We start from the raw sequence: 27,161 nt of genomic DNA, 5'->3' as shown, positions 1-27,161 counted from the left end.
ACTGGCATGAAATTTTTAAACAAAACAAAAAAAAAAAAAAAAAAAAAAAAACGGATAATATTTTGTTGACATGCCATTTGCTGTTTCCATTTATTTCGATTCGCCGATTTTTTGGACAAATTAAAAGCTTCGATGCACCGTGTTTTTGTTGAGGTGAAATTAGTAAATCCGTATAAGAGAATAATTTAATAAAATTAATTTTAAAATTCTATTCCCTCATTCATGGCCACTAAAGATCCCACTTTCAATATGTGCATTTTAAATCCATTGCATCATAATTAAAATTCTCACATTATCCAAATACCCATTTACCTATTTATTTACCCATCAAATTTGGTAATTAGCATTTTAATTTATTTATTTTAATTTAATTTCTATTGATAAAAACCATTTCTAATGCATATACAAATAATCCATTTAAACTGACAAATTAATTATTAATGTTTTGTGCACCACTATGCTGGTGCTGTCCATCTTCAACAGAGTTGATCGGGTTCATAGATCGTATCCCACACCAAGAGATCTTTCTTCTCGGGGATAACTGCAAATTCCACATTGTTGTTAATATTTAAAGCCATAAATGGATCATCGGCTTGTACGGGCTTCCATTTAATCGATTTTGCCTCATTTACCAAACCAGTCAGCTCAAATTCATCCAAAACCGATGCCTTTGCAAAGTCTACAAAAATCTTTACCATTTTTTGCAGAGTCTGATATTCTTTGGAATTCTTTTGCAATTTCCAGGAATAGAAGGCATACCAGAGATAAGAAATATCATCGGCATGGGCAACACCAGTCTTAATATCATTGCCGCAGAATCTCTTACGATGATGATTGAAGGTGGGCGAATCGAAGCCAAAGCGATACAAATAGGTGGGGCCGGAGGCGTATTTGAGGCGTGCCAAAACGGACCGATGAACACCATGCCAAAACATTTTTATACCCGAATACTGAAGAGAGAGAGAGAGAGAGAGAATGAAAGATAATTAAAATCTGACGATATTTGGGGTTATATTAACATGCGAGGTAATGTACAGAGGTGAAACCACTACTTAGAACTTAAAATTTCAAATTACAATCAATTCCCTTAAGAAATGCGATGAGAACATTCAAAACACAATTATGCGATGGAAATATATAGGGACGGGTAAAAATTAATCCTTTTTTCAGTGGATAAAATCTGACCTATGTCGCTGAATGATTTTCTCCTACTGGATATATTGTTGATGGGGGCTGCAAAATAATCCAAATCTGAGCTGATTTGGCAGAGGTATTAATGACCTGCATCTGATATCTAGTACCAAATATCATTATGGAGGAATGAATGTGAGAGACTAAAACATAAAATCCGATGAAAGATATATATGGGAGCTATAGAGATATAATAACCGATTTTCCCCAACTTTTGAGTATTTCCTTCTAGGCTGAAAGTGCAAAAATCAGGTCTATTTGGGTTGATATCAACCATTGGGAGCACAATAAACCTTAAATCTAATAAAGATATATATGGGAGCTGTATCTAAATCTGAACCGATCTTGATTTAATTTGAAAAATGTACTTCTGGGGTATTTCTAATATCTGGTTTCAAATATTATTGTTGTGGAGTGCATATTACGAATGTGAGGGACTTAAACCCCAATCTGCCGAAAATGTGTATGGGAGCTATATCTAAATGTGCTCCGATATTCACCAAAATCGCTAGCCATACTTCAGGAACCTGAACCTGGCCAAGTGGACAAAATTCATTTGATTCGGACTGATATTATGCATTTGGTGCACAATACTAATAAAGTCGGACGACACTACATATGGTAGCTATATCCAAATCTTAGCCGATTACCACCAATTTCAATAGCGGTCGTCCTTAGGCCAAACAAATGATTTGGAAAATCTCATCACAATCAGACAATAAATGCGACCTGTACTTTGATTACAAAAATATGTGGTCAGACGGATGTATGTACGGACATGCATAAATCGACTCAGAATGTGATTCTATGAAGATAATCAAAACGAATGGGTCTATTTCGTTTCCACAAACCAATGAACAAAGACATAATACCCTGTACCATAGAGGGACGTAGGATACAACTACATACTCACATAAATAACTTTGCTTAGATCCGATTCATGCGGATGCTTATCACCAAAATGATTTTCTGACAATTTTTTAGCCAATTCCAGATTTTTCGCCCTGTCATTCTTCACTTTCACTTCATGGGGCAACAGACGCTCCGGATCCATTTGGTAGGCCTGTAACATTTTGGGGAACATTTTATATTTCGGATAGATGAGTAGACCCTCATCAGAAGTGCCCCCGAACATAATTGGTATGGTATTGGTCCAAGCCGATGCCATCATATTGCGAGGATGTTCTGGCACAACACAGCTCTCTGAGACATATGGCTCAATACATGGCCCGAAGCTGAAGGAAACGCCATTCCGCTTGTCCTCGTCATTGAGAACATCATGGCAAACCAGTTGGTCTGGCTTAAGAGAACGCAGGTATTTAATAACCTCGACATCCTTATTTGCACCCTGGTAACCATGCTGTTTGGCCAGGCGATAGGCATAATCCTTGGGTGGTGTTATGGACCAACCATTAAACATTGTTCCCGACATGCAAATGGCTTTGTGGAACAACCCCCTGGTCTGTTCGGTGGCTGTTAGGAAATGTGTAGAGGCCCCACCGGCACTGTCACCAAACACGGTTATATTTTCCGGATCACCATTGAAGTGCTGAATGTATTGCTTAACCCATTTTAGGGCCAAAACTTGATCTTTGATACCAGCATTGCCGGGCACATCTACCGAGGGATCTTCAACACTTAGAAAACCTGAAAACAACAGCAAAGAAAACAATTACTTGCAAAAATTTGTAATCGCCATATAAATATAGATAGATAGTGCAGCGTATTATTTACCCAATGAACAGAGGCGATAATTTAGAGTCACCACCACCACGTCTTCGCTCATGAAATAATCAGGGCTGTACATGTGACGAGTGGCTTCTCCGAATAGAAAACTGCCACCATATATCCAAACTAATACAGGCAAGGGTTTGGGGGAATTCAGCTGCAAGGCAATCATAAGAGGCACATAAAATTGCACACATACTTTCTAACTCTTGAATCGCTTACCGTTTTCGCATACACATTCAGATACAGACAATCCTCAGAGCCCTCAACAATGCCAGTTAGGGGATTCTTCTGTATGGGTTTAATATTAAAATCTGTACAATTTTTAACCCCCGTCCATGGTTCGGCGGGTAGGGGTGCCTTAAATCTCAGCTCGCCCACCGGTGGCTTACCATATGGTATACCCTCAAAACTGTAGTAGTTATCGTCATAAATTGTCGTTCGGGTGGTGCCCTTTAACTGACCCACAGGTAATTTTATCTCGGGATACTCAACCCTTAACAAATTGGAATTTATTATTGTTGTTTTTATTGCTAGAGTGAATGTTATTATGTGCGCCGGTACTTACAATTGAACCATTACGATGTGAACACTTTGACGCTTGACACTGGACTGAGATACGGAATACTAACATCAGAAAGAAATAACAAGTCTCTCTCTTATTTATGGAGTGTTGTTTGTTGAATTTCATTATCTCCGGAAAGAGAAGAGTGCGATAGCGAGCAGTGAACACAAATTGATAATAGTTGAGTTTTGTTTTATTTTTCTTTTTCGGAAGCACACAAATGTGTAGACTGATTTTGATCTACTGGCTCAGATTAATAGACCTTTAAAAAAAAAAAAAAAAAAAAAAAAAAAAAGATTTAAATGGTGTTTTTAATATAGGTTATAGAGATTTTTTTTTCCTTGGTGACTCATAGTGAAATTTGGTAAGGAATATTTTTATCTTTGATGTCATCCTTATAAAATTAGAACTGGAGAATTTGAATAAACTCACATGAAGTACGGCTTTGACTTTACAATGTGGCTTCCAGGTGTTTATGTAAGGTTTAGACTTTTATGGTGATCTGGGACCTAAAATAGAAATATATGACATATAATTTGGTGGAATATCTTGTTGGAAGGGAAACGAATTTTAACCAATTTTGAAACATATGGATCATAAAGACCGCATTTGGGACTAGACTAAAATTGTCGACAAAATAAGTCTTCGTACAGTTATGAATAATATTCCTGAAGACAATACATATCTAAAATTAACAGACTCCAATGAATATGATTCCGAAAATTTAAAAAAAAATTAAAAGCAGTAAGTTCGGCCGCGCGGATTTTTGTATACTATCCACCATTTGGAACGAATTTGGAAATTTTCAAAAAATTAAATCCTTAAAAAATTCTGTTAAAATTTAGCCGTTATATTGGGGTCTATACGACGTGGACCCACATAGGCATTGTTTGTCATAAGCCATTACCATATTTAAATATGAAACTTGAAATAAACGGTGAATAATGTAGCTAAAATCATCAAAATATCGTATAGAGGGAGGTACCGTTATATCGGCGCTGTGCGAAGACCTGGGCCAGCATAGACAATTTTCTGTCACAGGCTGTAGCATCCATTACGAACTACGACATCTCAAACAATTTCGGTGGGTATTGTACCTAAACTCGTCAAAATCCCTAATATAGGGAGGTACTGTTATATGGGGCCTATACGATGACCTGGACCTGCATAGACAATTTTCTGTCACTGACTGTAGTTCTCATTACGAACTCTAAATACGTAATTTGAAACTACTACTCCGGTCATCAAAATACCGAAATTGGGGCAATACGAAGACGTGGACTTGCACAGACAATTTTCTGTGTTAGGCTATAGTATGCATTTCGAACTTCAAATACCAAATTTAAAACAATTCCGATGAATAATGAAGCTAAAATCATCAAAATACCGAATATGGCGAGGTAACGTTATAGGGGGGCTATACAAAGACGTGGAGCTGCACAAACGAGACCCTGTCATAGGCTGTAGTATCCATTGTGAACATCAAATACCAAATTTGAAAGAATACCGGTGAATAATGTCCCTAAAATCAACAAAGTATCGAATATCGGGAGGTAATATTATATGAATAATATACGAAGTCGTGGACCTGCACGGACAATTTTCTGCCTTAGGCTGTAGCATCCCTTACGAACTTCAAATACCAAATTTGAAACAATTCCTCGAAATACCGAATATCTGGAGGTATCGGTATATGAGGGCTATACGGAAACGTGAACCTACATGGCCCATGTTGCAATATCAGAAGTCCTGCAGACATAATATACATTTGAGTAAAATTTTATCAATCTACTTCGATTCGTTCGGAAGCTAGAGTGATTTCCGCAGACGGATAGACGGACGGACATCGCTAAATCGACATAGAATTTTAAAATGCATATTTCGAGTTACAAATGGAATGTCAAACTTAATATACCCTCCATACTATGGTGGAGGGTATCAAAATCGCAGACTCCAAGGAAAAAATTAAAAAAAGAAATGAATTAAGGGGGAACTTGTCCTTGTCCCCTCTACTTACGTTATTTTGCGAAGAGATCATTAAAAATACCAATCTCTCTATTTATAGCTCTCTATCCCCTATTTCTAGCTCTGCTTTCATAATCTACTGGATTTTTCCTGTAAATATCGCAAAATATGTAATTGTGCGACAATGTTATTACTCTAATTTTGTCTAAATGCAATTTGCGGAGTAAGAAGAAAGTCGCAAACTGAATTTTACAATTTTGGGGTGTTATTTAAAATCTTGACCCTCTTTAGGGAGGTGTATATTTATTGCCCTGCTATCATATCTCTAAATATCTGCCCATATGGAGTGAAATATAAAATTTCGAATTACATTGTTGGAACCCAACTCAAACGGAAGGACATAGAGATTCACACCCAATTCCATAATGGGGGTTGAATGAGAAGAGAACACCAACCGAACGGTTTGGCTGTTGATTCAATTCTAATTTTATTTCTAAAATATGTTCCTTACGTACTACTGAAACTAATCTAACTTAACCTAGTCGCAGCCACACAATTGCTCTTATCTATTCTAATACTGAATGGAGAACATTGCAGGGCTGCTTGACATCTCATTCAAGTGGTCTTGTGCATCTACTGAGCGCATCGATATCTGTGCGTGTGGGTCATAACCTTTATTATCTCACACATTATCGTATGCGTCAGCGCACAAGATCACTGAATACTTCACATGTGATATTTTATGGCGGCTGGGAAATATTTAATTTTAGAATATTTATTGTTTATTGCTAGATTTTATCAGCGCCTCAACCGCACTCAAAAGTATGTACAAAGTAATTTGTACAGGGGTCATATACAATTAAATAAAGACAAGGTAAATCAAAGCGATGAATAAAACTCAATAATTTATGACAAACCTCTGTCAAATATTCAAACGAACGTCAACACCTTGAGAATTGAATATTTATAATGGAATCGGACACAGACGAAAATGTTTGGTTTTTGTTAGTCACCATAATGTTGTATATTATCGGGTTCTACATAAAGCAGTATACGAAGTCTAGAAGTAGCGTGTAGCAGTCGTAGTCACGTATACTTGAAATAGAGGTACCAGAAATGTCAGTTCAATTTCATCTACGTTTCATATTATATGGGGCCTATAGGAAGACGTGGACCTGCATACGAATTTTTGTTTTTTAATATTTTTTTTTAAATAATTCCGATAAATTATGTCGCTAAAATCATGGAAAATACCGAATATCGGGAGGTATTGTAATATGTGGGCAATAACAAAACGTGGGCCGAACCATAACCCATTTACGAACTTAACCTGCCTACTGGTAAACTATGCATGTATACAAAATTTTAGCCTTCTATCTCAATTCGTTCAAAATATAGCGTGATTGCAACAGGCGGATAGACAGACATCGCTAGATCGTCTTCGAATTTTACGCTTATCCAGAATATATATATATATATATATATATATATATATATATATATATATATACATATATATATATATATATATATATATATATATATATATATATATATATATATATATATATATATATATATATATATATATATATATATATATATATATATATATATATATATATATATATATATATATATATATACTTTGTAGGGTCTATTATGAATATTTCGATGAGTTTCAAACGGAATGACAAAGCTAATATACCCTCCATAGAATGGTGGAGGGTATAAAAACGGCAAAGTTCTGCGGGACCGACTTTTAATACCCTTCACTGTTTGGAGAAACTTCCAAAATATTAAAGAATTGTCAGGAATGAATTCGAAACGAGTTAAACCCACTGAAAACCAAATACCTGAAAATTATGCTTATAATAGTAATGTCTGTGTAAAATTCCAAAGCTCTGCAGCTAATGGCGCAAGCTGTATCTCTATTTCAACAGACGGACTATGCTAAATCAATCGAGAATTTTACGCTGATCCAGAATATATACACTTTGTATGATCTATTATAAATATTTCGAGGAGTTACAAAGGGAATGCCAAAGCCAATATGTACTCCATAGAATGGTGGAGGGTATAAAAACACCTGAGATAACTTGCGAAATGTTAAAAAATTGTCAGGAATATATTTGAAAGGAGTTAAACTGCCAACTGAAAACCCTATACCTAAACGGTCAAATCCTGTACAAAATTCCAAAGGTCTACTGCTAATAGCGCAAGCTCTATCTCTATTTCAAGAGACAGGCAATGCTATATCAATAAAGAATTTTAGGCTGATTATGAATAAATGTTTTAGACATATTGATAAAAAGTATACATTTTGATTCTCCATTATATCAGGAATGCTTAAAAATTAACAGGTATTTAAAATCAAATCTAATACAATACAATGTCAGTCATTTGGTAGGTTTCATCTCGAGCACAGCACTTTTCATATTCTGGCCAGGGTATAAACTCTGTACGTTCATAGCCAATATTCAAACAGTGGGGTACGGACCTGCGCTGTGATACAGGTTCCCAATGAGCGGGCTGCAGTAGATGATTATTAGGATCCGAGTTCTTGGCAAATGCATATAATGTCTCAATCATTTGTACAATACACTGGTATTCAGGGGTACTCTTATCCAATTTATATGCATCGGGCAAAAGGAAAATGTAACCCAACTCATCGACATGACCCACACCCCTGACATCGGGACCACAAAATCGTCGGCGATAGAGATTAAAAAATGGCGAATCAAAATCAAAACGATACAAATAGGTGGGGGCTGAGGCATATTTTAAACGTGATTGGATGAGGCGATGTTCATCGTGGTAGATCATGTTGTAGGATTCGTTCTGAAAAAGAATTTCCAAATTAAAAATATTTCATATAAAGAAAACCAAATTGCCGTTCTTCATACCATCAAAGCCGTTTCAAAATTTTCCACAGACACTTCTTTATCACCAAAATGCAATTCTTTAATTCTCCTATTCAATTCCTTTATCAACTTGACATCCTTCAAAGTCTTTACATTATCCGCCAGCAGCAATCTTGGATTCTTTTTAAACATTTCATAAGTCTCGGGATTGGTAAATTTCTTATATTGACCCAGAGCCTCTGTTGAATTCGAACCCATCATCAAGGGAATTTGGTTACTCCAAGCCGTTCTTTGAGCTATGGCAGGATTCTGTGTGATAACAGTATCGTCCATAGTCGGCCAGCAGGGATATGTTTTAATTATTTCAAATAATTGTTTCTCCTCCTCGGTGAATACATCAAAATTACATAATTTCGAACCATCCACATTTGTCAGAAATTCACACAGTGACTTCTCGTCGTCTTCTCTGCCATCGAAACCCAACTTTTTGGCCAAACGATATTGCCACTTGGGATGGGGAAATGGGTCCATGTGAAAACCAGCCAATAATATTGCCTTATGGAAGAGACCCTTTGTAATGGGGGTCTTCATGAGCATATGGACCATGTGGCTACCAGAACTATGGCCGAACAGGGTAATATTTTCAGGATCTCCACCAAAGTATTGGCAATTATCGCCAATCCATTTCAAAGCCAGGACAGCATCCAGTAAGGCACAGTTGCCGGCAACTCCCAATGAGGGGTCATTGAATTTGGTAAAACCTAAAAATATTTGGCATAAATTAAACATTTCACATTGAAAATAAAATAGAAAGACCTATGTAAGGTCATCTAGAAAGCCCAGCTGGCCACCAAGTTTGCTACGAAAAGCTTAATTGTGATTTGAAATTCAATGAATGTCAAATCACAACAGTACAAAACTACTAAATTGCACTCTGTTCCAGAATCTGCTAGTTTTGCACTTGTTTTCGATATCATTAAGGAAAAATCGGTTCTGGCAGGTTCTGGAACAGAGCATTTATTGTCTATTTTTTATTTTCTGTACGTTCTCATGTAGGCCTTGTCAAAAATCAATTTTACCCATGGCCCCCAAACGATAGCCCACTGTAATGAGTATTACATCCTTCATCATAAAATAGTCAGGTGCCCAGGCTCGACGAGTGGGATCGCCGCCATTAAAACCGCCGCCATGTATGTAAACCATTACCGGTAGCTTAGGATGGGCATCTAACTTCTTAACATTGACATTCAGATAAAGACAATCCTCTGATCCTTGTACTTCCTTTAAACGCCAATTCCATTGTAGACTTTTATTCGGCGATTTTGTGCAATCCACGATGCCAGGCCATTTTAGCACAGGGCGAGGTGGTTTAAATCTATACTCTCCCACCGGCGGTTGTCCATAGGGTATTCCATCGAAATAATAGTATTTATCGCCATATATCGATTCAATTAACTGCCCTTTAACTTTCCCGGTTTTGGTTTGAATTATCGGATTATCTGGGGTGCTGAAAATGAGAGTGAATTTAAAATTAGAAATTGAATGGAACGGTTGGAAAAATAATTTCAAATAATCTAATTTAATACGTTTCCATTCTATGTCAAAATCTCCCTTATTAATTGCATTTTTGGAGAACTTTACGAAAGGAAGAAATATTCTAAAATAGGTTTTAATGTAAGTCTCTGAACAAAAGAAGTTCGTATACTTAATATGTATCATAATAAAATATGATCAATTTCTTCGAATTTCATACAAAATGTCCTTATGATGTCAGGGTCAATGAGTTGTGGAAAACTCCAAGTGGTAGGTTTGATAGTAATTTCGCATAAATTCAATTTTTTTTTGTTGCCATCCCATCAAACGGTAAAAAACTCGCATATGCTACAAATGAAAAAAAAGTGCATTTTTAATTCTAAACTTCGTGAATATGGAGAATATCTTTCTTTGCCTTCGGGTACCTAGCACATTAAGAATCAAAATATATACAAGGTAGAACTTTCGTACAATAATATAACATAGATTTTTTGAACGATTTCTTAGGTACCACAGGCTATTGACAAAATCGACCAATGTATGGAGAAGCGAACAGTATTACGTCGTATCCGAGAAGGAAAGCTTCGTCATCCAAAGCGTTGGGCCCTCAAATGCAATGCTGAAACAACCGGGAATTGAGTAACTGACAAAAGTTTTCACATTGTTCCCGAAGCCTTAAAAATGAGATGGGTGGTTCTCCTTCTGAAGTCAGACAAGGGTGTAAACAAAGGCTTTAGTTACCAGTTGGAAAAGCTCTAAAGGTTTAACTCCTCCCCTGCATTAGAGAAACCTATCCAGTTTCTATCCATCAACACGAACTTCGTCTACAACACTGCACCACAGCATTGCACGCTGTAACCATACCAGTCGAGGATTAAACCAGTTCTGAACTGTATAGAATAGTGTTGGTATCCACACTACTCTCCGGCTAACTATATGTATGGACGCTACTCGTACATCCAAGAAGTCCAAACACAAAAGAGTGAAACTTGATGCTACCAAAGATGATGTGATCTCTCCGGGGCTGTTTAACCTCTTGTCTGTGGATAGGAGAACAGAGCTGAAGGTGCACTTAAAAATATGAAATATGAAAAAGGGAAATATAATTGCGATCACATTAAGAAAAAAGGTCCTCAAGAGGCTAGTCAGCAACACTTGGGGTGCGGACAAGGAGACCTTGTTTCCCTCTTATAACACGATCTGGTAGCACGGTCTGTGGTAAGGAAATACAAGTTCTACGCTGCCCTGAGGTTTCGTCCTTCCCATACCTCGGCATAACCTTACGCTTTCGTTGCAGTACCTGCTTGGGTGTTATCGTGGTAGTCAAACAAACCATCATATGGTGGATAAAACTCCCCCATCCCGGCGTGTCAGGAAGAACGTATATGATCTGGAGAGGGAGGTCCGACGCTATAAGAGAGCTATTAGTTGAAGAAGCCCATCAGATAGGCCTGAGTGGCATTCATACCGATGCGATAGCGAATGCTATTAAAAATTACAATGTTAATGCTGTCCTCCGAGTCTACCCCCATCTATTGCAGCTGAAGAAAGTCGGCTGCCAAAACAAACCATAGTAGTTTTGGCGCAATAAAGTTTAAGAGGGAGTAGTAGTTTAAATTCGATTTGGGCAGGGCAGCAGGTAATTGCCAAACCTGCCCCGTTCACTCCGAAAGATTTTTGGTTACAGCCCGCAAAAGAAGCAGAATTTTTGAACCTGAAGTTAGACCCGCATTACAAGAAATTAAACAGAACATGTGGAGCTGTTACAACAACAAATACATTTCAACTTTCTTTTTTTTGGGTAAAATATTAATTCGAGTGTGGGAGGTATCCATAGGAAATATGTGTATATACCCATTTCTGGGCATGAAAAACATGGACCCAAATCGATCTTCTGTGGAAATGTTGAACAACTCTCACAAAAGTGAACATCTTGGAACCCCTCGTTGTTCTTAAAAACTGTAGGTTATATGAGCCAATATTTGCATTTTTGGAACATTTAAATAATAATCATTTTGCTTAGAAAAATAAAATCTGCAATTTATTTGGCATCATCATTTCCAAAGTACAAACCCAATCGAGCACTACTTTCCAATATCTTTAATTACTGCTTATCAAAATACTAGAAATTGTTTGTTCCAAAGTTGTTTTGGTATTATTTCATTTATACGTTCTTGATAATACAAAAATATTATCAGTTTATCAAACAAGGTCTTCAGAAATATACCGATTTCTTAAGGGCACGTTCAAACTATTTAATGTTTTCCATTGTTATGATTTTTGGCATAAAATAGTATTTAAAGATGGAGATTATTGTTTTATTGTGTTTTGTTTTTTGCATTATTGATTTTTTTTTTGTAAATTAGCCACACAATCAAATGATTATTTTCACACCCGCTTGTTTATTCTGCAACACATTTGAAATTACATGAAATATTTAGATATCCAAATCACTTTATGCGGATAATAATCGAATATTGTATAACATTGCTAACGGTAATAGTTTCATTGGTTATTTCCATTGGTTTAATAAATGTATAAGTGAACAAATAACACATACCCTGTAGCCATTGGTATTATTTCCCGTCCAATTCGGAGCAAATCTACTCTTCGACTAAATGCGATCTCCCTGAGTTACTTTTAACCGGTCCTCAGTTATACCCCCGTTGCTGCAAAAATACTATCAGTGTCAAAATTTGGAAATAAGATAAGAATATTATGGCGTGTGGCGGCATTGACCTAGTAGAATAATTTAAATGAATTAGAACACATTACTGAACCGGTTTATTGTTCAAAATATTTTGGTTATCGCGGTTTTCTGTTTTTCTTTTCTATTTTGCTGTTTTGTGTTTTTTTTAAGGAATCACATGAAAAATATATATTTTTTCTATGTCTTCTTCTTTTTAATATATTTAAATAAGTTTCAGTTCTGCTACATCGCTGTCTTATTAAAAAACCAGTAAGGAAAGCTCAAAAGTCGGGCGGGGCCGACTATAGATACCCTACACCACTATGCATATTTAGTAGAGCTCTCATAAAAAGGTTTATACAGGGCATTTCAGATATTTGGTACAAAATCAAAATCTATCTAATCCTATCGTGCATTTTACGAACTATAACTATCTGTGAACCGGGTTTCTCCAAATTTGACGTATTAGCTTCTAGACTGAATTCGGTCTTATGTACGAAAATTCAGGTGATTTGGGCTGATATTGACCATTTAGTGCACATTTAACCCGAAATCGGATGAAGATATATATGGGAGCTATGTCTAAATCTGAACCGATTTCGATAAAAATTAAAACAGCTATTCATGTGCTCCATCTAATACCTGGTACCAAATATCACGGTTGTGGAGTGAATATTACGAATGTAAAGGTCTAAAAAACTAAATCAGATGAAACATATATATGGTTGCTATATCTAAATCTGAACCGATTTTCACTAAATTTGATATACTTGCTCCTAGGCTGAATTTGGTCCGATGTACTAAAATTCAGTCCATTTGGACTTATATCAGCTATTTGGTGCACAATTAACCCGAAATCGGATGAAGATATATATGGGAGCTATATCCAAATCTGAACCGATTTCGATAAAATTACAATCAGCTATTTCTGGGCTGTATCTTATATCTGGTACCAAATATCATTCTTGTGGAGTGCATATTACGAATGTGAGAGGCTTAAACACCAAATCGGATAAAACATATATATGGGAGCTATAGCTGTCTCTGAACCGATTTTCTCCAAATTTGTTGTATTTGCTTTAAGGCTAATCTCGGTCACATATGCCAAAATTCGGGCCATTTGGGCTGATATTGTCCATTTGGTGGTCAATTAACCCGAAATCGGATGAAGATATATATGGGAGCTATATCCAAATCTGAACCGATTTCGATAAAATTTAAAACAGCTATTTCTGTGCTCCATCTAATACCTGGTACCAAATATCACGGTTGTGGAGTGCATAGTAGGAATGTGAGGGACTTCAAGATCAAATCGGATGAAAGATATATATGGGAGCTATAGCTATATCTGAACCGATTTTCTCCAAATTTGATATACTTGCTTCTAGGCCGAACTCGGTTGGGTGTGCCAACATTCAGGTAATTTGGACTGATAGTGGACATTTGGTGCACATTTAACCCGAAATCGGATGAAGATATATATGGGAGCTATATCTAAATTTGATCCGATTCTCACCAAATTCAATAGGGTTCGTCCTTGGGCCAAAAAAATATTGTTTGGAAAATTTCATCTCAATCGGATAATAAATGCGACCTGCATTTTGTTCACAAGAATACATGGACAGACGGATGGACGGACGGACGGACAGACGGACGGACGGACATGCATAAATCGACTCAGAATGTGATTTTATGCAGATCATCAAAAGGAACTATGAGTCTATCTCGTTTCCTTCTGCCTGTTACAAACAAATGCACAAAGACATAATACCCTTACCACTATGTGGTGTAGGGTATAAAAAATAACCTGTGATGTATCAGAACGAAAATATACTTAGAGACATTTAAAAAATATTATCCTATACACTGTTCCGACAGCTGTTAAATTCCAGTGACACCTCATTATATTGTTTACAAGCGTGCAAAAGCATTTTGGTAAGAATTTTCCAGAAAAAAGTTATTCGTGATGGAATTTAAGCGTAAAAGTGCGATTTCTTTATATATGGCTTGAAAACACAAGAGGCTATCGTTAGAGCACTCCAGCATTTAAATGTGAATAAATCTGTTGTGTCTCATACCATCGCCTTGATACTGGTAGCGTAGCCCGACGTCAAGGAAGTGGACGGAAGAAAACAGAAACATCACTAGAAATGGTTCGAAAAGTAAAGAAGTGACTTGATCGAAACCCGCGTCGCTGGAGGGTGTATGAAAGCTTTGGGCACGCTAACATTTTGGACGCAGACCTTGGATATTCCAACAAAACTCAGCATTCAGCACGCGCCACCCAAGAATGATTACAAAATGAGGTTCCTCGCTTCATTTCCAGTGCACAATGGCCAGCAAAATCTCCGGATACCAATCCGTTGGACTATTGTGTCTGGAGTATTTTGGAAAGCAAGGTTGGTACTAGAAACTGCCAAAGTGTCGATCACCTGAAGCTAGCGCTTCCCAAGCAACATTCGGGCAGTGTGTGACGGTTTCATTGGCCGTAGGACCATAATTAGTATCAAATGTGACAAATTCGAACAAATCTAAACTTATTCTAAAATTTTGTTGTTGCAAAATCGTCAGGCAAAATCCCATTATTGTTGTTTTTATAAAAACAACGTTTGTTTATGAGTGGAGAACGATGGTAATGTTTACCAGGGGGTAAGGCAGGGAATACCTGGGTTTCGGAAAGAGCCACCAATCCTCATCAGTTCCCTTGTTTCTTGTCTGGGATATTCTCCCCAGAAGTTATTTTAAAAAAGAACTTCTATGACAAAAAACATTTTTTATACCCAAGTGACTAGATCGTAAGCTCAATAGAAGAGGAACAAAAGAATTAAATAAAACTAAAATTCTCTTGGAAAGTCTTCTAAATCTTACAACCGGACTTATAAACATTTACATCATTCTCCACTTGTTATGCTTTCGTTCAGCCTGAACGAAGTAGCATAACCATGTAAGTTGGTTTTGTCTGTTACAACAAAAACCCCTTCGTCGACCGTGCCTTGTCTATTAGTAGAACAGTGTTTGGCTTGGGATTTTGCCTGACGATTTTGCAACAACAAAATACTATGGTATCCCAAACAAGCAAGCCAAACACTTATTCTAAAATTTCATGCTATTTCCGACATTTTTTGCTTTCATTCAATAAAATTTAAAAAAAAAAAATGTAAAAATTATGACATTTGACTTTGTTGCAGTTTTTTATCTCTTTTATGTGTTATTTGATAAAATCATGGTCTTACAGATTATTTCTTTGTCTTAAACGTTTCTGTTTTTAAATATCTCTAAACAAATGTTCGTCTTTCTATGTCACCGACTAATTTTTTTATCCACCTCCTTAACCTTCTCGGCACTTCTTCTTCTTCCACCTCTTTTCAATGTTCTCTTGCCCAAAGTGTCTCCTTTAACATTTCACAACAATTGCCTCTAAAAAGTCTAACTTTTGAACAGAAAAATTAAATTTCATAGTTTTTGACTTGTGCAAAACTTGTCCTCTTCGTCTTCGGGTTCTTCTTCTTCTTCCGCTTTTATCCCCCGTAAAAAGTTTCGTTTTTAAACAAACACAAATTAGTAACTATTAAAGATAAATGACAATATTGCAAAGTGCTATAATGTCACAGAAGAAAATGCAATTCAATTTGCCTTAACGTTCATGAACGTTGACGGCTTGACGAATTGCTGGAGATGTTTTATTTTTGTGAATGAATTTCTTAAATTGGTTGTGAATTTGAGGAGGTGGGTTAGAAGGGGAAACAAGATAATGACTTATTTAAGATGTTATTTCTATTTTTAAGAAACATAGACGAAATGGATTCGCGGATACTTTTGATGAACTTGTAACACTTTCTGAATCATTGAATTTTAGACTTCCAAGAATTTTTCTTTTTTTATTTTCCACAAATCTCTCATTTTTTGTTCAAAAAAAAAAAAAAAAAAAAAAAAAAAAAAGCAATTAAAAAGCTGTATGTTCTTTAAGTTGGAATTAATTTGGCAATTTTCAAAAAAAAGTGTTAAAAATTCTATTATAATCTTAAAAGTACCGAATGTAGCCGTTATATTAGGGTCTATACGATGACATGAACCTGTTAAGGGCTACTTTTGTCATAAGCTATTATAATATTCAAATTAGAAACTTGAAAAAAAATCGGTGATTAATGTGGCTAAAATCATCAAAATACCGAATATAGGGAGGTATCAAAGGGGTTATAATAAAATATGGACCTGCACAGACAATTTTCTGTCATAAGCTGTAGTATCCATTACGAACTTCAAATACCACATTTGAAACAATTACGGTGAATAATATCGATAAAATCACCAAAATACCGAATATCGGGAGGAACCGTTATATGGGGGCTATACAAAGACGTGGACCTGCACAGACAATTTTTTCTATCATAGGCTGTAGTATCCACTACGAACTTCAAATACCAAATTTAAAACAATTCCTGTGAATAATGTCGCTACGATCATCAGAATAACGAATATCGGGAGGTACCGTTAATTGGGGGCTATATGAAGAAATCACGAGCTTCAAATACGAAATTTGAAACAATTCCAGTGAATATTTTTTTAAATTCATCAAAATACCGAATATCTGGAGGTATCGTTATATTGGGGCTAGACGAAGATGTGGACTAGCATACGCAATTTTTTGTCATAGGCTGTAGTATCCATTACCAACTTAAAATACCAAATTTGAAACAATTCCAAGAAAAATGTCGCTAAAATCATCAAAATATTATTTTTTTAAGGTTGGAGGATGTATGTTTGTGTGGGAGCTATTCGATATTGTGGACCTATATAGACAATTCTTTTACAGGAGGCAAAGTACTCAGAACGAACTCTCTGTGAAGAATTTCAAAAAAATCATTGAAAAATGTTGGTAAAATTATCAAAATACCGAATATCGAGAGGTACCGTTATATGGGGGCTATACGATATCGTGTACCAATACAGTCTATCTTCGAACATGACTTGCTTGCAGACAAAATACTGATCTGTGCAAAATTTTAGCTTGCTATCTTAATTCGTTTTGACACAAGGCCGATGTCGACCTTGTGTTGCTGCCATGGCAGATGGCGGAGGACGAAATATAGAAAATAATAAATAAACAACAATGACCTAGAGATAAATTTTATTTAATTAACATTTGAAGTAATATATCAAATTTATTTAAACTTAAAAATTAAACATTAATATTATTTATACCAAATTCTCCTCGCCATACATTTCATCCCAAAACCGAAGTTTATCCCACTCTGGCAGTTCAATACATTCAATGGGTTCACTAATATTAAGACATCGAAGGTGTCTAGTAAAATCTTTCACCTCTTCCCACTGCACGGGAGCAATCTCCTTACAATTCGGATTAGATGTCAATGCAAAGCTATACCACATTGAGACTAAATTTTGCATTACTCTGAAATCTTTACCTCCCACAGGCAACTTGCCGTTCATAAAATTATAAAACAAATATGACATGTCCTCGCCATGGCAAACGCCCTGCTTCACCGAACTATCACAGCATAGGGAACGATATGGATTACACATTTCTGAGTCATAATCGAAACGATAACAATAGGTGGCAGCACTCCCACTTCCGTATTTGCGGCGGGCCCTCATTGTCCGAAGAAAGCCATGCCAAAACATTTTGTGACTAGACATTTGCAAAAATGTCAACTTATCTTCTGCTACGTTGGGTTGTTTGTCATTGAAATATATTTGTCTTAGCTTTGCTCCAAATTCCTTTAGATCTTGATCGCTGTGGAGACATCTCAAGTCCGGTGGCAGAAAATTGACAAAATCCCCCAACTCAGTTATAATATAGGGATGTTTTTTGACCACAGCATGGCTAAATAATCCCTCGGAGGACGTGCCACCTATAATCAATGGAATTTCATTGCCCCAGACACTGGCCAGCGATTCCATGAGAGGTTTGGCAATTATGCAATCTTCTGTAATATAAGGTTCAACAACAGGTACAAAAAATAAAATCACATGGTCCAGCACTAATTCTTTGGTCAACAGCGAGTGGTAGTATGAGCCCAAACGGCGTGAGTTTTGCTGTTTCAAATATTCGTAGACTTGTTTGTATTTGCGGCTGCCACCATAACCCAAAACCCGGGCATATTTATAACCCCAATCATGACGATCCGTCATGGTCCAGGATCCAAATGCCGAGCCTGATTGAATTATAGCCTTGTTAAAGAGACCCCTCAGTCGTGGTGATAACATCATATAATGGATACATGCCCCGCCAGCACTTTGTCCAAAAACGGTAATGTTTTCGGGATCTCCATTGAATTTGTGTATATTTTTCTTTATCCATCTTAGGGCCATAGCTTGATCTTTTAGTCCAGCATTACCGGGTATTTGGAGATCCGGGTCATCGAAACACAAGAAGCCTAAATGGGGCGGGGGATAAGTTATGCATTTCGTGCGAGGTGGTTTGGGGAATACTTACCGAAGAGCCCCAATCTGTAATTGAAGCTAACAAAGACGACATCCTTTTGCATAAGATTGTCAGGAGCATAGATGGAGTAATCGTAAAATCCTACTTGAAAGCCTCCACCAAAAATCAGTACCATAACGGGCAAGGGGGTTGTACTTTGGAGCTACATGAGATAAAAATTATTTTTTCATTAAAGTACATCGTTTTAAAACTACACAAAGTGAAAATACAGATTTTCGAGCCTGCACGTTCTAAATAACAATTGGAGTAGTTATAGAGTTGAAATGACAGGTATTTTTATGTGGGTATGGGTATACATATTAATCACGCTATCTTTCGAACAAATTGAGATAGAAGGCTAAAATTTTGCACACATGTATATTTTGCCAGTAGGCAGGCATATAGCCCCCATATAACGGGACCTCCCGATATTCGGTATTTTGATGATTGTAGCGACATTATTCACCGGAATTGTTTCAAATTTGGCATTTGAAGTTCGTAATGGATACTACAGCCTAAGACAGGAAATAATCTGTGTAGGTCCACGTCTTCGTATAGCCCCAATATAACGGTACCCCCCGATACTCGGTATTTTTGATGATTTAGGCGACATTATTTACCGGAATCGTTTCAAAGTTGGCATTTGAAGTTCGTAATAGATGCTGCAGCATAAAACAGAAAATGGGCCATGTAGGTCCACGTCTTCGTATGGCCCCCATATACCGTACCCCCCGATATTCGGTATTTTGATGATTTTAGCGACATTATTTACCGGGATTGTTTCAAATTTCTCATGTGAAGTTCGTAATGGATACTTCAGTCCATGTCAGAAAATTGCCTGTGCAGGTCCACGTCTTCGTATAGCCCCCATATAACGGTACCCCCTATATTCTGTGTTTTGATGATTTTAGCAGATTTTTCTTCAAGTTTTGCATTGAAATATTGTAATAACTTATGACAAAAGTTGCCTATGCAAGTCCACGTCGTCGTATAGGCATTCGGTATTTTTAAGATTTTAACAGAATTTTTAACGGATTTTATTTTATTTTATTTTTTTTGGAAATTGTCAAATTTGTACCAAATGGTGGAGGGTATTAAAAGTTCGGCCCGGCCGAACTTACAGCTTTTTTACTTGTTTCTCTTCTTTACTTTTTACACGATCCCTCCTAGCATCAAAATCTGTTTGCTAAGAGAAGAGAATATTTTTTTCCACAGCATTTCACTCTGAGAGTAAGCGCTTTCTGTATTTCGAGTACTTTTTCTTCTCTAATTTATCTAAAAAAATAACCTCCGTTCTCAATAGAACAGTGTTGCCTTGTTTGTAAGGGATACCATAATATTTTTTGTTGCAAAATGGTCAGGCTTAATCCCATTATTGTTGTTTTATAAAAACAACATTTGTTTATTAGTGGAGAACGATGGTAATGTTTACCAGGGGGTAAGGCAGTGAAACCTAGGTTTCGCAAAGAGTACCAATTCTCATCAGTTCCCTTGTTTTATTTTCTCAATAAAAACAAGTTAAAAAGCAGCTAAGTTCCGCCGGGCCGAACTTTTAATACCCCCTACCATTTTGAAGGAACTTGAAAATGTAAAAAAAAAAACTTCCGGAAACTACCACTTAAATGAAAACTGTTATATGGAGACTATACGAAGACGTGGACCTGCTTACAATATTTTTCATAGGTTGTAGTACCCATTACGAACTTCAAATACAAAATTGGAAATAATTCCGGTAAATAATGTCGCTAAAATCATAAAAATACCGAATATGGGGATGTACCGTTATATAGGGGCTATACGAAGACGTGGGCCTGCATACAAACATTTTTGTCATAGGCTGTAGTACCCATTTCGAACTCTGAATATGACATTTGAAATAATTCTGGTAAATACTGTCGCTAAAATCATGAAAATGCCGAATATCGGGAGGTACCGTTATATGGGGGCTATACGAAAACGTGCACCGACATGGCCCATTTACGAACTTAACTTGTCTACTGATAAACTATGGATGTATGCAAAAATTTAGCCTTTTATCTCAATTCGTTCGATGGACAGTCCGACAGACAGACAGACATACGGACATCGTTAGATCGTCTAAGAATTTAACGCTAATCCAGAATATATATACTTTGTAGGGTCTATTATAAATATTTCGAAGAGTTACAAACGGAATGACAAAGTTAATAAACCCTCCATAGAATGGTGGAGGGCATAAAAAGGGGAGAGTAAACTTCGTATGAAACTTGTACTATTCGAGTACCCTTATCCGCTGCCCGATTTGAATATCCTTATGATCGCCTTTTTAATTTTAAATCACATACACTATAATTTGGGGTTCGCATCGTTACGGAATGTGGAACATGATAATAAAACTTCCTTTTTTTTGGCTTTTCAAATACCTTAACCAAAATTTCCGACTTAAATATCATTTAATTTTTCATCCTAGTGAAGAGTATAATCGTACTCGATTCGACCTAAATTAAATCTCTTTTTTACTTGTTAAATAAGTATATTTTATAATTACATTTTACGTTTGAAAATGTCAAACTCCTTACCTTCTTTGTGTAAACATTCAAATACAGACAATCCTCGGATCCCTCACACCACAGGGTCTTTAAATTGATCTGCACCGGTTTTGGTTTACAATTAAAACAATCGAGTACACCATGCCATGGCTCTGGTGGCTGAGGTGCACGAAACCTCAATTTTCCCAAGGGTGGCTTGGCATAGGGTATGCCCTCAAAGGCATAATACAATCCAAATTCGTTGTAAATATTTTTACACTGACGTCCCTGTACTCGGCCATATTTGGTCTGTACAATTTCATAATGATGGGTGACTCTTAAGTATCTCGAAAATTTGTGTTTTATATATCTACAAATAAACTTATTTAAATATAGAGTGCAATTCTGAAATTTGATGTTTTTGTACTTTGTTATTAATATGAGAAGTTTTCCGAAATCTCGCTCCAATTCCATTACTTTTTTTTAAACGTTTCGATTTGCGCACTTCTTACCTACTGACGTAACATATCATTGTAATCAGCCGGTATATGTGCACATACGATTCAAAACAATAAATTTTAATTGACTTGATGGGAATTCAAAAATATAAAATAAAAATTTGAAAAAGGCTTGGTCAAGCTTGACTTTTTGTACCCTAAAAAAAACAAATTTGAAAAAAAAAATCCTTAATTTATACTTAAATATATTTGAAAGAATATGGGCGATTTTCGTAAAGAATCTTGTGATATGCATTAAAGGTTTAAATTTTGAACCTCTTGGGGCCTTCTCCAAAAAGTGAATCCCATATGTTTTTTGGTATAGAACAATGTTAGCACGTTTTTTTTTTGTCGTAAATAAAAATTTATCAATCATCTAATATAAATGCAAAATATTAAGTTACAATAATAAATTGCAGTCCATTAATTTACAATTAATTAATGTCTCTTGTCTTTTCTACACAATTTCACATTTATATAAAACGGGTTATTTGAGTTTCAATTAAGTTAACACAAATTTTAATATAAGTTAATTAACTGTATATTTTGGGTATATATAATACAAATATTTATGATTATCTTTCTCTACAAAATAATAAAAATCACACAAATTTTATTTAGTTTTTTTTTTCTTGTTTTCATTTTTCACATTCATTGCGATGCCGGCACATCTTCTTCATAGATGCTCTCCCACACTTGCAGCTTTTTCATTTCGGGTAAATCAATTATTGCCAAGTCTCGATTAATATTTAAACATTTGAGATTGCCAACACTTGTCGTCTGATTTACCGGCAACCAGGAACTGCCGTTTAACAGCTCCTTTTCAATCGTCCCCCCATTGGGATTCGATTGCACGGCAAATGAGTACCAAATGTCAACCATACGTTCAATGGTTTTGTATTCATCGGTCTCCGGGGATAGTTTCCACGAGAAATTGCCATAGAACAGATACGAATGATCGTCGACATGTGCGACGCCACGCATCTGTTTGCCACAGTATTTGATGCGTTGATGATTGAAGTCGGGCGAATCGAAATCAAAGCGATACAGGTAGGTGGGTGCAGCCGCTGTGCGTGCCTTGATGAAGCGCAAAATGGGATGCCAAAATATTTTGTAGGTAGCGTACTGTTAGTCGAACAAAAGGGAGTATCAATTAAATTAAAAATGATTTGGAAAATTAAATATTTTTCGTTTTAAAATAAAAAAAAAAAACATAAAATATTACACATTTGTAACCGGATTACAATGTAATGACGTTAACATAAAAATACAATTTTATTATAATTTAAATTAATTATAATTTAAATTAAATATAGGTTGTGTGTTAATTTATTATACATTATGAAAATGGGGTTAATATTAATCACACGATAATAATGAAAGTGAAGACGTTACAAGGCCTGGGCTCATTGTTCGGGGATCTTATATAGAATACTAGAAATTTGAGAGAGCATTGAGATGCCTTTGAAATATCTTGTACAGGCAGAAGGCCGATAAAAATCCTTTTATAGATTAAAATACCACGGAAAGGACTCCTATAAAAAAGGAATCCTTAAAATGTTTGTATACTGAATGGAAGACACTTCAAAAGAGTGCGAAAGTACAGAAGATCTGTAAAGAATGTCCTAGAGAATAGAAGACTTTAAAAATGTCTTCCACGGAATATATGACTTTTAATATATTCTGAATATAATATAATAATCTTAAGAAAGGTTTCCCATAGAATTGAGGACCTTAGAGAGGTTTTCAAATAGGTAGAGGATATTTGGAACATCTTCAATAGAAAATGGACTTTGAGAAGATATTCTGGGGAATTGAGGAGCTTTGAGAAATGACTATTAAATAAAGGTCGTTTGAAAGGAATTATATATGGCAGAAGGGTCCTCTATTTTAAAAAATCGTCTACATGAAAGAAGACCTTAGAAAGGATTTATATAGAATATGGGTCCTTAGGAAGAACTTCCATAAAATGGGTGGCATTTGAGAGATTGTCCTTTGAATAAAAACTTTTGAAAAGATCTTCGATCGAAAAGGGGGCTTTTACAGGCCTTCTTTAAAAATATGACCCTCGAAGATTTCTCTCAAAGAGATTTGTCCATTATAGACCAGCAACTTTTATAAGTACTTTTATGGAAAAACGGACATTTGAAAGGTTTTTTGTGGAATTGAGGATATTTGAAAAGTTTTTTATAGGAAACAAAAGGAATTCTAAATAGTATTTACCCCCATACTATTTAGAATTCCTTTCGGACTTTAGTAGAGAAGAGAACCTACGAAATGTCTTTCATTGGAGAGAATAACTTTTTTTTATGGAGAAAGGACCTTAGAACGTTTTGCTATAAAAAGTGGGGACTTATCAGTTCCCCAATAAAGGAGAAAACCTTTGTAAGGTCTCCTATAGAAAAAAGTATTTTTGGAAGGTCTTCGATAGAATATAAAATTTTAGAATGGTGCTTTATAGAGAACCTGTTAAGAGTCTATTGTAGACGAGAGGAATTTTAAAGGACTACTATAAGAGAGGGGATTCAATGAAAGGTTTGGCCAAGGAAAGGTATTACAAAGGATGAAGAACATTTTAAATACAGAAGACCTTAGAGAGATAACCAATAGAAAAATGAGCTTTAATAGCACTTCTATAGGAGAGAATGCATTTGGAAGGAATTTTACAGGCTTCCATAGAATAGAGAACCTGTAGAGGGGAAGACTTTAAAGTGTCTTCCATCATACAGGGAACCTTTGAGACGCCATCAAAGTGGACGAGAGGACTTTAAAAGCACAACTGCAACAAAGCGGTTTTCAATAAAAGAATGGATCTTTGACAAATATCCCAGAAGACCTGTGAGATGTTTTTTTCTGTCAAAGGTATTCTATGAAAAACCTTAAAAAGGTTTTTTATTCCATTTTTTTCTATAGAAGATCCTTTTCAGTATTCCATTATATTGAAATATTGCCATTATTTTAAAGATCTTTCAATGTCTTCAATATAATGGCAAAACGACTTTAAAAAAACTGAAGAGGCTAAAAGTTCTGGATTGTTCCACACAATTTTCGGCTGCAATTCGAAAATGCGACTCAAATCTTCAGAAAACAATAATTCAAACATTTCTAAAATCTCAAATATACCTTCTGTGTTTCAGATTATAAATACTAAATGTGTTATCTGAATTACAGTTGAAAATTATGTAGTTCGCCTGACACCAAGTCATTCGAATGTAAATTCCTCTTTTCTTACATTATGGGTTCACATAGACTCAAAATATTCATTTTTGTTACATTACCTCACAATATCGCATGACATTCTCCATTGTCGCCGGTCTATCACCAAAGTGGGTCTCCTTAATTTTTCCTCCCAACACCCGCTGTAGGTCCGCAGGATATTTCGATTTCAGCGACAGAGGTAAACAATGTTGGGGATTATTTTCCAGTTCGGTCACCAGAAATTGTGCCATATGTACTCGGGGAAACATAAGTAGACCCTCAAACGAGGTGCCGCTCATTAATACTGGTATATGATTACCCCATGATTCACCCAACATTTGTTCCGGATGTTTATTTATAATACACAGATCACTTTCATACGGCTCAATGCAAGGTCCAAAGGTAAATAGCATATCATTGAGATTTTCTTCTTTTGTATTTACATAGGGTTTAAGTAAATTTTCGCCAGGTTGTTGTTTTAAGTACTCGAAAATAAGTTTTTCATTGTCAGCCGGTCCCTCGTAACCGCAGGCCTTGGCCAGGCGGTAGGGTATATTTTCCAAGGACAGATAAGCCCAGGAACATAGTATGTTACCCGACATTAAAATGGCTTTGTGAAACAGACCCTTGGCCAAAGGACAACACATTAGGTAATGGGCTGCCGCTGCTCCTGCACTTTCACCACTGAGAGTTATGTTGTCTGGGTCACCATTAAATTTGGCAATATTCTCTTTAATCCAACGCAAGGCAACAAGTTGATCTTTGAAGCCATTATTGCCGGGAGCATTTAACTCAGGGTCTTTGAATTGCATGAAACCTAAACAAAGGGAAAATAATTGATTAATTGTTCCAAAGAATATAAGAAATAATATTTACCAAATGGTCCCAATCGATAACCAATGGTAACAAATATAACATCCTTCATCATAAAATAGTCTGGGCCATGTAAATCCGCCGTTGGATCACCCTTTTCAAAGGCTCCACCAAAGAGAAACGCAATTACCGGCAAAGGTTTCTCTGATTTCAACTAAAAAAAAAAACAAAAGAGCACATTTTAAAATGGTGAGCAATCCATTTCCAATTGAGAGAACTATAAATTTCTCTCATTCGACTCTCTTAAATTTTTCGATTACGTTATGTGTCCACAAACCTGTTTGGTATAAATATTCAAATATAAACAATCTTCGCTTCCCTCAAATTGATTGGTGAGCATGTTTTTCTGTAGTGGCTTTATCGCTGGCTGAGTGCAATCCAGCACTTCCGACCATGGCTGCTTGGGTTGTGGCGGCCTAAACCTCAACTCGCCAACGGGAACTTCAGCAAAGGGAATTTTCTCGAAGCTATAGAACTCATGACCATAAACGCCCACGCACTGGCGGCCTTTGATGGGACCCAAGGTAGTTTTGACAATTAATTCACTGCAAATATTTTTGCAAAGATATTTTTTTTTTCGTTGAAACTTTTTTTTTTGATTTGCTTACCTTTCTGTCATTGTGAAACAATTGTTGGTTCAATTAATTGAATTGCTATGAGTCAACAGTGATGTCTCCAATAAAATTTCTTTTTTTCTAGGTTTTAGTTGTGATTTCAATTGTGACAATAACTTTTTTTGTGATATGAATCAATGTGGTGGCCAAACCGCTACCCGCTTCGACAAATGGTTGAATAATAATTTTCCGTGTTCCGCGTTAACGCAGTCTGCAGTCTCGATACCAAATGTAACCAATTTGAGTTAAGAAAGCAGAACGCTTGTACATGAAGATATTTCAATGTTTTGTACATTGTAAAGATATTATCGCTGTTGTTGCTTCTCTCTTAAATATTTGCCAGTCGGTGATGGCAAAATGTAATGAGTACATATTGGTACCTTTTTGTACCACCCATTAATCAATTTTCACTTTTTCATTTGTATACCTTCCATCTATTGTGTATAGGGTATATTGCGTTAGTCGTTTGCGTTTGTAACTCATCAAAATGGT

General features: G+C 36.0%; 3 protein-coding genes across 3 annotated transcripts; all 3 read right to left on the bottom strand.

The window, feature by feature from the left end:
* Positions 1-332: 332 nt before the first annotated feature.
* On the bottom strand, positions 333-12,507 carry LOC109611823 (uncharacterized). The gene is made up of 9 exons (XM_059132297.1): positions 12,407-12,507; positions 9,393-9,820; positions 8,356-9,074; positions 7,832-8,290; positions 3,488-3,546; positions 3,142-3,415; positions 2,926-3,076; positions 2,105-2,838; positions 333-950 (listed from the first exon to the last, which is right to left on the bottom strand). Exons 1-9 carry the CDS (start codon positions 12,415-12,417, stop codon positions 477-479), a joined length of 3,309 nt encoding a protein of 1,102 aa, XP_058988280.1. The 5' UTR covers positions 12,418-12,507; the 3' UTR covers positions 333-476.
* A 5,224-nt stretch (positions 12,508-17,731) lies between these two features.
* On the bottom strand, positions 17,732-22,442 carry LOC101898009 (esterase B1). The gene is made up of 4 exons (XM_059118098.1): positions 21,915-22,442; positions 21,539-21,857; positions 18,993-19,143; positions 17,732-18,933 (listed from the first exon to the last, which is right to left on the bottom strand). Exons 1-4 carry the CDS (start codon positions 21,959-21,961, stop codon positions 17,732-17,734), a joined length of 1,719 nt encoding a protein of 572 aa, XP_058974081.1. The 5' UTR covers positions 21,962-22,442.
* Positions 22,443-22,579: 137 nt separating this feature from the next.
* LOC101896445 (esterase B1) lies at positions 22,580-26,915 on the bottom strand. The gene is made up of 5 exons (XM_005178634.4): positions 26,664-26,915; positions 26,333-26,600; positions 26,059-26,209; positions 25,263-25,999; positions 22,580-23,109 (listed from the first exon to the last, which is right to left on the bottom strand). The coding sequence occupies exons 1-5, from the start codon at positions 26,672-26,674 to the stop codon at positions 22,636-22,638; spliced, it is 1,641 nt and encodes a 546-aa protein (XP_005178691.1). The 5' UTR covers positions 26,675-26,915; the 3' UTR covers positions 22,580-22,635.
* Between the last annotated feature and the right edge of the window lie 246 nt (positions 26,916-27,161).

Source organism: Musca domestica, unplaced genomic scaffold (assembly GCF_030504385.1).
Source record: "Musca domestica strain aabys unplaced genomic scaffold, Musca_domestica.polishedcontigs.V.1.1 12, whole genome shotgun sequence".
Classification (NCBI taxonomy): Eukaryota; Metazoa; Arthropoda; class Insecta; order Diptera; family Muscidae; genus Musca; species Musca domestica.
The sequence above is the reverse complement of the archived record's forward strand: the minus strand, read 5'-3'. Positions and strand labels throughout refer to the sequence as shown.